The sequence below is a fragment of the Phyllobates terribilis genome, unplaced genomic scaffold (assembly GCF_046119375.1).
Source record: "Phyllobates terribilis strain yellow unplaced genomic scaffold, ASM4611937v1 Scaffold_5__5_contigs__length_657084704, whole genome shotgun sequence".
Lineage (NCBI taxonomy): Eukaryota > Metazoa > Chordata > Amphibia > Anura > Dendrobatidae > Phyllobates > Phyllobates terribilis.
This window is the reverse complement of record NW_027362765.1, coordinates 242304006-242316765: the sequence shown is the minus strand read 5'-3', so window position 1 is coordinate 242316765 and position 12760 is coordinate 242304006. Positions and strand designations below refer to the sequence as shown.

The 12760-nt window shown below is 41.1% G+C and overlaps 1 protein-coding gene across 1 annotated transcript; it reads right to left on the bottom strand.

Annotated features, from left to right (window-relative positions):
• Positions 1 to 1213: 1213 nt before the first annotated feature.
• Positions 1214 to 9078, bottom strand: AANAT (aralkylamine N-acetyltransferase). Its single transcript, XM_073681196.1, has 5 exons — positions 8976 to 9078; positions 6838 to 6871; positions 2980 to 3164; positions 2033 to 2187; positions 1214 to 1773 (listed from the first exon to the last, which is right to left on the bottom strand). Exons 3-5 carry the CDS (start codon positions 3122 to 3124, stop codon positions 1468 to 1470), a joined length of 606 nt encoding a protein of 201 aa, XP_073537297.1. The 5' UTR covers positions 3125 to 3164; positions 6838 to 6871; positions 8976 to 9078; the 3' UTR covers positions 1214 to 1467.
• Positions 9079 to 12760: the final 3682 nt, after the last annotated feature.

Sequence of the window (12760 nt, the reverse complement as noted above, 5' to 3'; positions counted from 1 at the left end):
GAAACATAAATAAGTCCTGCCAAACAATATTTGATCCAGATCTAGTGGAGCCGCCCAGGGGGATAGGATCTGAGGAGTATGTGAATTATACTTAGTATTTATTTTTCTTTTAACAATTTTTAATTTATATTTGATTTGTACTATTATGATTTATAATCATGTAAATTTTATTCTATTCATGATTTTTAAAACCTGTATGCGATTGGTAATCATGTCAGTGTCTGTCCATTTAAAGCTCTGAGCATGGTATACATTTTGTAATCACCTGATAAAGGGGTCAGATCGTCCCTGAAACATGTTGTGTGTTGAATAAATCATCTTTTTTTAATCTGACCTGGGTGGTTTGTGACTCAGAATGTGGCGTTCTGTGGATATCCACTCCTCAAGAAACCCTTTTAAGATTGCAGAGCATCGTTAGTTTTTGGATGCTTCACCTATAACGTTCAGCAATGTGCATGTGCTGTTACCCCTCTATAGTATTTATAAAGTATGTGGTAAATACTCACATATATGGATTTTAAAGGCTATGGGCATATTTGACATGGGAAGGGGGAATGCTTTTTACATGTTGGTGCAATTGTATTAACTAAAAGTAGCCACTACATTTCAATCTTCATTCATTTTCAAACCCATTGGTTTACAGTGTGAAGGCTGATCCAAGTTTCAGATTTTTTTTCTTGGGGGAGTGTCGCTTCCAGTAATATAGGCTGGATGTGAGCTTTGTGTTACCAGTGTGCTGCTGTTTTCAGTACTTTCCTCTTCATGTGCTTTCCTCTTATTTGCCCTCCTTGAGCTATTTTCTCCTCTCTTCACCACAAATAAGTCTACAAACTCCTCCCCATTTTCTCTTGCTATCATTAACACTGAGAGGAGGGAGTGGTAGAGCAGACAGGAGCTGCTGTAATGGAATTTATTTCTGTGAAACACTCCACGAGATAGAGGACTAACAGACACTCTGCAGCAGCAAAATGTTAGAAAATTTTATATGAAAACTAAAGTGGAGCAAAAGGTCCCTGTCGATTGAAGAAGTTCACACTGTCCTGGTCCTGCTGCATCAGACTACCAAGGCTGGCAACCGGAACGATTCTGTACATGAAAAATGAAGTTAATGGTCTCCTTAGCTGCATAGCAAATAACTATTAACATTAGTGTCTTTGGGAATAATTCTTAGACAAGACAGAAATAGATAAAAAAACAGATTTAATGTGACAGATTATATTAAGTGGGGTTTTGTACAGTGAAATAATTTGCAAGATTATAAGACTTTATACAGAGGTGCCACCTGCACCCAAAGCCATAGGATGCCATACATTTGTATTAACCACTCCATGACTGAATTACTAAGCGCATAACCCTGTCAGCCCCTCTATTAACACTTTTGCTTGGCATCAAAGGTAAAACATACTGTTCTGCATTATGTTGCATCCCTTCAGAAGCAAGAGAGTTAAAGAGGAGTAGAGTTAGGGGCTAACAACCACTATTTCTACGCATAAAGGCGTGACCTTTGACTGGACAGTGCATCTCAATAAAGGTCAGGGGTCCAACTGTTATGTCACATGGACCCACCGCCTTGAAGCCACACTTTGAGTAGAAAGGAACCAGGAAATCTTCACACATTAGCACGGCCCGCCGTGCAAAAGGCAGACAGCGCAGGTACTGAAGGTAACGCCAGAGCAGGATGGATCCTTTGCCCTGCTGCCGAAATGTGCGGTGTACAGCAAGGACATGGATGTGGACTGATGACCCGTGCGGTTTGTGCAGGGTGAGGGCGTCCTAGGAGGAGACAAAGGTGATCAATAACATAATCAGTAATTGTATTTGCTCCTTTATATTCAGCACAATACTCTCCGTGATATTACTATGGGCTCTCTAAGCAGAGAAACCTTCCACACTAACCACATATAATGCAGCCAAATAGCTAATTGACCATTCTGGACAACATTTAAAGGGAACTCCTTAGCAATTCTGAGTATGATGAAAATCGCTGTTGATTGTCCCAATTATAGAATTTTCCGAGTGTAATTTCTATTACCTGATTGAGCTTGTCCTGATCCCATAACGATCCAATGATAAATGCCACAAGGCGTCCCTCTTCAAACCAGCCAAGTGACAGCTCTGGGCAAAGGGTCAAGAAATGCCTAACTTCATCCAGATGGAGAGGACATTCTCCAGATACTGATATAAAGGCTGTAAGGATATAGGCATCAGTGAGGATCACAATTATCAATCATAAGAACTAAACCAAAATCAGGACGAAGCGTAGCGAGCATATTTTTATGGGGCTTTACTTTGCATAGGTTCATTAGATTTTACATGGCAGATCCTGACAGTGGTGTACATTAAGAAGAGGTCTCAGAGTGCCCCTTTTGCCTACCCGTAGTCCAAGTCCTTACCTACTTTGCAAACAATGTAGTTCCACTGGATAGGGTTGTCATTAGGGTTTTTTCACACTGTGTTCTGGCACCAATTCCTTGGTCCCATCGGGGCTTGGGTCCGAAACTTCCGCAAAACGGTATTCAGACACATGCGCCGATGAGGCCGCAGGCTAATGATCCTGACACGACGGACGTGCGCTCTGTAGTGCATCATTTTTGGTCCCATTGGCAGATATGTTTGAATCGTGTTTTGCATGTAAACCGTGATGGGGCCAAGGAATGGGTGCCTAAATGCAATGTGAAAGCACCCTTACACTAGATATCTCCACCCAAATGCAAAGAGGATGGGGCTAGTCCTAGGTGTCCTCCATCCATAAGCCCTATAGCAGTAGCATGAACTGCCTCAATTGTACATATTGGGGGGTCTACAGGCAGTCCAATGTGCACAGTGTGCTATAGACATTGGCTTGTTGGCCGATCACCCCAAAAATTGGCTGATTGTTCGAATAGTGCTTCTTATGCATGCAGAAGGGTGGGAATGTGCGGTTATTTTTGGCCATGATGATAAGAAATTATAAAAGCCCTTAAAGGCGTGTTTACTTACCTTCTCTTTCTATCTCAAACACACTGACTGCATCTTCTGGGGAAAGACAGCGAAATTCACTGGCAGGAAGTGTGTGGCGTCTCTGCTGGCGTGGTGATCGAATGTGGACTGGCCTCATGAATGGTAATGCATTCAGCACAGACATGGCAAGATCTGGATCTCTGCGACTGTCCCAATAGCAAATCCTGTTGGAAATAAGCAGGCACCTGTCAGCAACGCTTATAAATACTGTTCCTATGACTCATACAGCAAAGGGCACTAAGTGTCAGAAGGTAGGCACATCACATCCATTTAGGTGTCCATCGTCCCCCTATGAATATTCAAGTATATTTATACCCTATAATTGGGAGGTTTAGATACATTTTACAATACAAGCAGGTGAGCCCACCATCACTTACTAATGGGTGGACATAGTCCTATTCAGATTCATGGAGCTGCATTACCTGCAGAGCTGGGCACCAGAGGCAAAACAACTTTGGATTGTCTTTTTGGTCTGAATTTGTGAATTGTCTGTGCTACCCTGTACATGGAAAGGATTGGCCTGGTTTGTGACTAGAAAAATCCCATAAAATTCTTTTAAACCATTGGTTTTCAACCTGTGGCTTTACAACTGTTACAAAACTACAACTTCCAATATGCCAAGTCAACCGCCGGCTATTAGGACATACTGAGATTAAATCCAAAGAACAAAGAGTACAGAGTCAATTTATAAAATATAAATTTTTTTATTGAGTTTGTATAAGAAAGGAATACAATGAAATACATATAAGTTTACACGGATTAGTAGCAAGACTACGGTGTTAAGGGCATGTAATCCACTGGAAAGTATTGGGGTGGGGAGAGTACATAATGTTCTAAAAGGCTCTACAGTGCTAGTACTACAACATATCAGGTCACAACTGCTGCGGTCGTGATACTCCACGTGCGGGAAACATGGGTGAGAGCTCACTATATGTCTATATTTTACTGTCTGTATGGTATACAACGTAAATGCACTGTTAATATTACTATTATGGTCTGATGACTACTACTATTTATATAATGGTCCTTTTCTAATTTGGTTATACATTCAGCAGCAGTTGTGCCCTGATACTATAGAGTCTTTTAGAACATTATGTACTCTCCCCACCCCAATACTTTCTAATGGATTACACGCCCTTAACACCGTATTCTTGCTATTAACTTATATGTATTTAATTGTATGATTTTCTTATATGAACTCAATAAAATGTTGTTATATTTTATGGGTGGACTCTGTACTCCATGTTCTTTGGATTTAAACTCTGTAGGGAGTTTCCATATTATTCATTGTTTTGAGCCTTTGTGCTAATAGGCGTAGCTCTTAGTTACACTTTGAATATATTATATATTCTGTTCTTTGGATATTGATTCTGACATACGGAGAGATGTTGTTTGCCTGTCATGGACTCCTAATGCATAGGGCCCATTCTCTCTACCTGCTCATTCCAGGCTTAAATGCAGTCTCTCTGACGCATAATTTAACAAGGAGGGGGGCACATCACACTAACAGGCCACTGCCCACGTCCTGAGTGTGCCAAACTACCACCCGTTTTATAGATGGACATGAATATGACCTAATCCATGGTGCTAGCCTATATTGCATCATATCACAACAAGCCCCTCCTTGCCCAAGGGCCCAGTGACATCTTGCTGTCATAGTCGATTTTCCTTTTTGCCATGTCACTTGTCTAGAAACCACCAGCATTGACAACTAAAAAGAAAAGCACCACTAAGCTCCACATAATAAAACATAATGACATGGTATTGGTAACACTATAGTGGTGCTGAAAGTTTGTGAACGACTCCAAATTTTTTAAATTTTTCATAACTTTGACCTAAACCTACATAAGATCCTTAAAGTAGACAGAGAACCAAATCAAACAAATAAATCAAAAATATTACTTTGTCTTTTTTTTATTGAGGAAAATAACCCAATATCACGTCTGCAACCTGTAAAATTATGTGAATCTTTAGCAAATAATTTGAAGATAAAATTACAGTCTGGTGTTTTCAATCAATGAGAGGACAATCAGATGTGAGTGGGTGACGGTGACCTGTTTTACTTAAAGAACAAACACGTGTTTATGGAAGAGAGTCATTGCACAAAGAAAGGAAATTTTTGAGGACCTTGGAAGAGTTGTTGATGCTCATCAGGCTGGAAAAGGTTACAAACCCATTTTTAAAGGGTTTAGACTCCACCAGTCCACAGTCAGATTGTGTACACATGGAGAAAATTCAAGACCATTATAACATTCCAAAGAAGTGGTCAACTAACAAAGAGCTGGGTGTATAATAGTCAGCAAAGTCACTTAAGGTAACTTCTAAGCAACTAAAGACCTTTCTCACATTTTCTAATGTGAATGTACCATCAGGAGGACACTGAACAAGAATAATGTGCATGGCAAGATTCCAAGAAGAAAGCCACTGCTTTCCAAAAAAAAAACTATTGCTGGTGACTGCAGTTTGCTAAAGAACATATTGACAAGCCAGAAGGGTATTGGAACAATGTTTTGTGGATGGATGAAACTAAAATAGAGGTTGTTTTAAGTAAATTAAAAGCATAATGTTTTGAGAAAGAAAAACACCTCATTTCAGCATAAAAACCTCATGCCATCTATGAAACATGGTGGTGGTAGTATCATGGTTGGGCCTGTTTTGCTGTAGCGGGGCCAAGATAGCTTGCCCTAATTGATGGAGCAATGAATTTTATCAGCATTTTCTAAAGGAAAACGTCAAGATATCTGTCCATGATTTGGATCTCCAGAGTCATGTGGGTCATGCAGCAAGACAACAACATGCCACTTTACAAAATAATTGCTAAATAAGAACAAAGTTAAAGTTTTGGAATGGCCAAGTCGAAGCCCTGATCTTAATCTCATAGAACATTTGTGGAAGGATGTGGAGTGAGTTGTTCATGGTAGAAAACCCACCAACAAAACAGAGTTAAAGCTGTTTTCTAGGTAGGAATTGGCTAAAATTCTTCCAAGCCGATGTGCAGGACAAATCAGTTACTAGAAACGTTTAGGGAAGAATCCAATGGCAGTATCACTCGGACCAGGATCGCAACACAATGCTCAAATTGACTGTCTGCTCTCCCAACCTGAGCTTTAATGCATGTATTTCTATGCAACTCTAACACTCGGGTCGGGAGAGCCTACAGCCAGTCTCATCATCACCAATCCGCAAACCCATTTCTTCAGGGTATTGGAGGGGGTCCTAGCTGCTTCCTTAGATTCCTTTGCTTTCATGTGTTACATTTATTCCTATTCATTAGAATTGTTGTGCAGGTGAAATGACAGTTTCTAGTGGTGAAATGGAATGGGATTCATATGACCCACCCTAAAATGTTTTCACTAGTGATCAACATGCTAGACATGGCAAGGGCTTGGGATAATTTATTTAATAAAAAACTAACAAAATAAGCCATTTTATTTCTGTATTCTATGATAGTTACGATGGGATCACATGTAACACAATGCCAAAATCTTTATATAAGAACCAGTCCATGCTCCGCAACCTGAGGATTGTGTATAACAACAGAGATGACCCCAAAGTTTTGGTCACCTTTTTCAATGAGAATCAGCTGGGGCTAACTAGCCATGGGGCTAGTATTCCTATTAAGACCCTTTGTTGTCCAACCCTCTGCTCTGCTGGTTGGCCAAGTGTGAAGGATCGTGTAAATAGAAGTGTATGAAAGCAAATTGGGTTGTCTCCAAGTGTGCATACGGCTCCTGAAGCAGGGATCAATCTTTATATTTCCAGAATGTTAACCCTGGATTATAATTGCGCTGCACCATATTATTAAAGTGTTGACACCGATGAATGTTGGGTTCTTACCTGTGGACGACTTGATGGCTTGTTCCGCAGTGGTCTAAACACAAAGCAAAGGTACAACCTGTTAGATTTCTAGTCTATACACATATATTGTACATTTACTAAACCTTTCTGGATACTCGGTTCAGACTTTCACAGCTTCTCCCAATAAACTTAATGCCATATTATTTGAAGCCAAGAAAAGGGATTAGCCAATTAGCTTAAGAAAGCTAGAACTATACTTGTAAGCTAACGTCTGTGCGTTCACGGAGGACAAGAGGAAACAAGCCTCTTACAGATATAATGTAGTTGAATCTCTTAGCCTTGGTATCATTCAGCGTTAATTCAGAAAATGTAAAGAAATTGGTTGAGAATCAGGTTGGTAAAGGATCAGGTATAAGCACAAGGGTTTGCACTTTTATTAACGACACATGGCTTCTGCCCCCCAAACAAAGCTCTACTCCTTTCTACGGGCTGTGACCAATATTCACATGAATGGGAATGAGCTTTAATGCCAGAAGCATGAGATTGATGTTTTAAGTTCCATGTGGAAAACAAAATACCATTGTGTGGGTTCATAGAAATCTGTTTTGTGGTAGGGGCAAATTATATGTACAGTCCATGTATATAATGACAGTTAGGCTAGGCTTACACAGCGAAATTGCAGCATAGTGTGCATTAATGGGGTCACAATTTTATCAGAAAGTTACTGCAACAAGCAAGTCACCTAAAATTCAGCAGGTAAAATACATTGGTGGTAGGGGGGTTAGGATGGAAAAGGAGAAGTGTAGATACAACGGAGGCAGAGAAGGAGAAAATGCTTCAGTGATATTAATTCTGGGTGATAAAACTGGATGCAGATCCCTCATAGAACAACTTGGGATAGGGTTTGGCATTAGTACAACTATATTTCCATGGTAATGGCTGCTGTAGGGCAAAAAAGCAGTCAGTGGCAAAATCATCTGTGTAGCATGGGTCATGGGAGCAGAATCTCCAGTGATCTGTTGATCATCACATGCCTTCTTATTAAAGGGGTCATCGTTTTGTTTTATGGTTGGCCATACGCATAGATATCTCCTTGACTTTTTCATAATCATGCATGCTCAGCTCGTGCTGTTCTCTCTCAGGAGAACATAGTATTGGGCATGCTGAAATCCAGCATGCCCCATTCTAACTTCCCCCAACAGCGGCTGTGGAAGAAAGTCTGGACGTCCCCAATCAATCTACTGTGTGTTAGCAGTGTTATCTACATCAATGTAAGAAAAGTAAAGAGTTAACCATGTCATGGATTGGTCAATTTAATCTTCCAATGAATGAATTAAAATTTTCTAAAAAAAATCCAAAGCAAATATTTTAGTTCAATTATTTAAAAAAAATGGCCATCGAAAAATGAGTATTTTCGCAATCCTGACCCTTTAACAAAACATTTCAATGAATAGAAATGGAAAGCCTGAATGTCGCTACACAGGGGGTGCGTGAACCAACCCACACTTAAAATAATTGTCAAAACAAGCCTGCACGGCATTAATTATAGAGCGCATGTGAGAAATGGACGTCAGAAGTAGAGTGCTCCTGTTAATATAATTGCTACGTGTTAATTGTGGAGGAGAGGTTTGTAAATGAGCACTTACAGGGCCAACATGCTAAACGGTAAAGGATGTGTCTACGCTGTGTTTGTGCGGGATGTAATCTGCTGATAAACAGGATAACGCAGAAATGAACAATGGCACAAGTAGCGGAAGATTTCCTATTTGTAAATATTAATGTCTGGCAGTGGTGGTTTTACATAGTACCGCAAGCAAAGCTACTACATTATCTCAACTTCGAACTTGCAAATTCAGCTCTGCTACATTTAAGGAAATTGTCACCAACCAGATATACAAAAGCCACAAATAACATACAGATGTGTCCTTCCTTACGATTTTCTTGGCTTGAGACATCCCAATATTAGTGGTTAGCTTTGGGGGGAAAAAAAATTGGGCAGTTTTTATGTTATATGTGTCTGGTGCCCTTGGTGTAATGCGTGGAAAGGTAAGCAAGGAAGGACACATCTGTAGTTGTACTGTCAGGGTGAGAAATAAATATTCCTCCAGTAGCGCCAAAACCTTTTTCTTTTATAAATCAGGGCTTTTTGCATTTTTTCAATCAATGAGATTACTCACCTGTGTTTAGCACTGACCTTGGTGGACAGCTCCCAACTGGGGCCAAGAAGAAGCTACGGGAGACAGGAGTCGGCAGGTCAGTAGGTGTTGCTGGAGTCCACTGATCTGCTGAGCTGCCTTCTCATGATCACATCTTCTGAATTAAGTTGTTGATCACTCACGTGACGGGTCTTTAAAGGGTTTAAGATTTGCTAGTGACTGGCGGCGAGAATAGAAAACTTTCACTCCTGTCTGTCATCTCTGAAGACCCTCAGTTGTCTTATAGCTTTACGTCCTATTGGGAATATCTGGCATTTACATAAACATGTACAAATCTTTTAGATTTTTCAATTGTTTGTGACCCGATTTTATATTGGCTGCTGAGGGTGTATGCACTTTCAGATTTATTTTAATATGATTTATGGTAATAGTTTATTTAGATTCCAGAATGCATAAAATCCTGATACTTATTAACATTTAATTAGTTAATAGTGTGAGGAGTCCACACTTTTGTCTTTTTTATCTTATTGAACATTTAAATTAAACCGATAACTAACATCATTTCATCCATTAAGTTGACTTAACATCCCATAGAAATAAAAGGATCATTTCCTTACATTTGTTTTTACAGAACATACATAAAAAATCCATAAAGATAATGGGGTTTGTGTTACATAGTAATACATTGTAATACCTAGTACTTGCATTAGGTATTTATATGTTCATATAGAAGTCTGTGAGGTATTAAGATGGCAATGAGCCAATCAGACTCACAGGATATTCACAGAAGGCCATTAATATGCACTTAAAGACCTATAAATAGATACAGAATAAGATTCAGATCAGTCAACAGCAGCTGGGTGAGGTCAAGTGTAGATATGTCATAAATGCCTGCAATCAGAGTACCTGACATGTCATAAATGCCTGCAGTCGGAGTACCCCTTTAAGGCTATAAATAAAGTAGGGCTGTGATCAGTATTCATATATTATCTGGATTACAATAATCTACAGAGCATGTCCATCAATTATGGCCAGCAACAATAAAAACTGTCAAGAATTTTTGTAAGTGAGAGAGTAGACAACATGTTTTACGATGTTTTCTTCGTTAAATGGCTCAGCTGAATGTATAAGATGATCAATAAATAAAGAAATCGTAAAAGGAACTAAAGTAAATCAGGATTTATAGTGCTGGAGAGTGAACTACAGTGCAGAGCAAGGGAGACACCTGGAGGGCAAGCTGTGTATTACATCTAATGCTGCCACTGCTTCATCTACTGTACTCACTGTACACAGAAATGCAAAGTTTATACCTCACTGCTTGCTTATAATACACTATTACTTTCAAACTTTCAAAGCACAGGATGGGGGCGGACATACCATTGGTGCAACCTGTGCAGCTGCACAGGGCCCCAAGTGGGTAGGGGGATCCAATTCCACCTCCAAAGCAAGGGAAATTGTGCATTATGATGAGCTATTGAACTGCAAAGGGCCCATATATTGTTCTTGCACATAGCAGAACATTAAAACAGGTTAAATTTTGGACCCGGTTCAACAAGACTGACAATCTTCACACTGGTCTTGTTGAGTGTGAGGGGTTGGCATTCAAGGCTCCTGATTAATTAAGAGGCTCTTATTAAGAGGACATTATTACTGGAAGGGACCCAGGATGGGGGATATTATTCCAGGAAGGGACCCAGGATGGGGGACATTATACTAAGAAGAGCCCCAGGATGGGGGACATTATACCAAGAAGAGGCCCAGGATCGGGGACATTATTCAAAGAAGAGGCCCAGCATAGGGGACAATATACCATGATGGGGGACAATATACCAGGAAGGGGCCTAGAATGGGGTATATTATACCAGGAACAAGCCCAGGATGGGGGACATTATTCCAAAAAGAGGTTCAGGGTGGGTGACATTATACCAGGAAGGGGCCCAAAAGGGGGGACAATATACCAAAAGGGGGGACATTATTACTGAAAAGGGCCCAGGATGGGGGACATTACTACTGTAAGGGGCCTAGGATGGAGGACATTATACCAGGGAGGGACCCAGGATGGGGAACATTATTACAGAAAGGGGCCCAGGATGGGGGACATTATACCAGGAACAGAGACATTATACCAGGAAGGGGCCCAGGATAGGTGATATTATTACAGGAAGGGGCCCATGGTGGGTGACATTAATACAGGCTGGGGGACATTATACCAGTAAGGGACCCTTGATGCTGGACATTATTACAGGAAGGGTCCAGGATGGGGGACAGTATAGCAGCATAAGGGACATTATACCAGGAAGGGGCCCAGGATGGTGGACATTATTACAGGAAGGAGCCAGGATGGGGAACAGTATTACAGGAAGGTAGCAGGATGAGGGACAGTATAGCAGGATAAGGGACATTATACCAGGAAAGGGCCAAGGATGGGGGACATTATTACAGGAAGGGGCCTATGATGGAGGGCATTATTACAGGATGGGGGACATTATTATAGGATGTGGACATTACTACAGGAATGGACCTATGATGCGGGACATTATTACAGGATGGGGCCTATTATTACAGGATGGGGGACATTACTAAATGGGGACCGAACATGTATATCATTATAGTGTCTAGAATGCTTCAAGGGCCCATACATCTGTCCAAAATGCAGGTGGGCGCCCAGGTCCAAATTTTGCACCATTGGCCATCGGACTCTAGTTACGCCATTGTCCATGCCTCATGGGTTGGTGCTATTTTAGGAGCAGATGGATGGCCTATACAATAATGTGCAATGTTTTAATGTTATGGCTGATCAGAGTATATGCCAATACTAATAACAGGATCTATTAGGGTATGTGCCCACAATCAGGAAATAGTAGCGCTTTGGAAGCAGTGTATTTTCGCTGTTTCCAAAACGCTGCGTTCTAATCACGCAGGTGAATCTGCATGTGTTCATTGAACAATGCAGATTTACCGCATCCAATACATTCTATGATGAAAATTTCTGTTGCCAAGACTAGTGTCTCCGCAACAGAAATTGACATGGTGTGGCTTGTAAATCCGCGCCGCCGGTGAGTTTACGCTGGGTGAAATAGAAGCACAGTGGGCATGGGATTTCTATAAATCCATCCACTATGCTTGTACTGTAGAACGCAGCGTTTTGGACTCAGCGCAGGCGAGCTACATCCAAAATTCTGCTCTTCCTGATTGTGGGCACGTGCCCTTATACATCATAGTAACTCACTTCTGAGAATATTTGGCTTTCCCAACGCGCACATTCTTTTTGTCCACCTGCTCTGTCCTGAGACATACCCTGAAGTTCCCAGATCCCCCTACAATGTCTTATTTATGTCTGTGGTCTGCTTATGTTGCATGGGAGCAGGAACAGGATGCCATAAAAGAACATAAAATTAGGTCAGAGAAAATGCTGTTTTGCGACCAAATATAAATTTTAAAACAAAAATGCCCGATACTTTTTGTGACAGAATTCGATTTTCACCACAGAATACAAATCTGTTACAACAATGACAATTAGGGACCAGTTTATCATGACCAGAAAAACGTTTTATGCAGTACATATGACGCGCCCCCTGGGCCTGTGTTATGCAGGGGAACCCGGAACCGGGCCTGTTGTAGAATGCTGGGGGGTTGTAGTCTCCGTGTGGCGGTGACCCGGTCCGTGCCCAGGGTGGTCAAACCAGTGGCAGTCTTAATGTATAGCAAATGTCCGACTACGCCACCCGTGGATTGTGGTCAGTGGGGACCGCCGCTGCGCTGCCGACCGCTGAGGCTGATGTTGTTTGCACAGCCGAGTATGGGAT

What these genes read in the sequence shown, in the direction of transcription:
- AANAT (XM_073681196.1), bottom strand. Translation starts at nt 3,124, where the DNA reads ATGTCTGTGCTGAATGCATTACCATTCATGAGGCCAGTCCACATTCGA. An exon ending in GTTTGAGATAGAAAGAGAAG is followed by an intron (nt 2,188 to 2,979) that starts GTAAGTAAACAC and finishes ATATCCTTACAG; the next exon opens with CCTTTATATCAGTATCTGGA. An exon ending in ATCAGGACAAGCTCAATCAG is followed by an intron (nt 1,774 to 2,032) that starts GTAATAGAAATT and finishes GTCTCCTCCTAG; the next exon opens with GACGCCCTCACCCTGCACAA.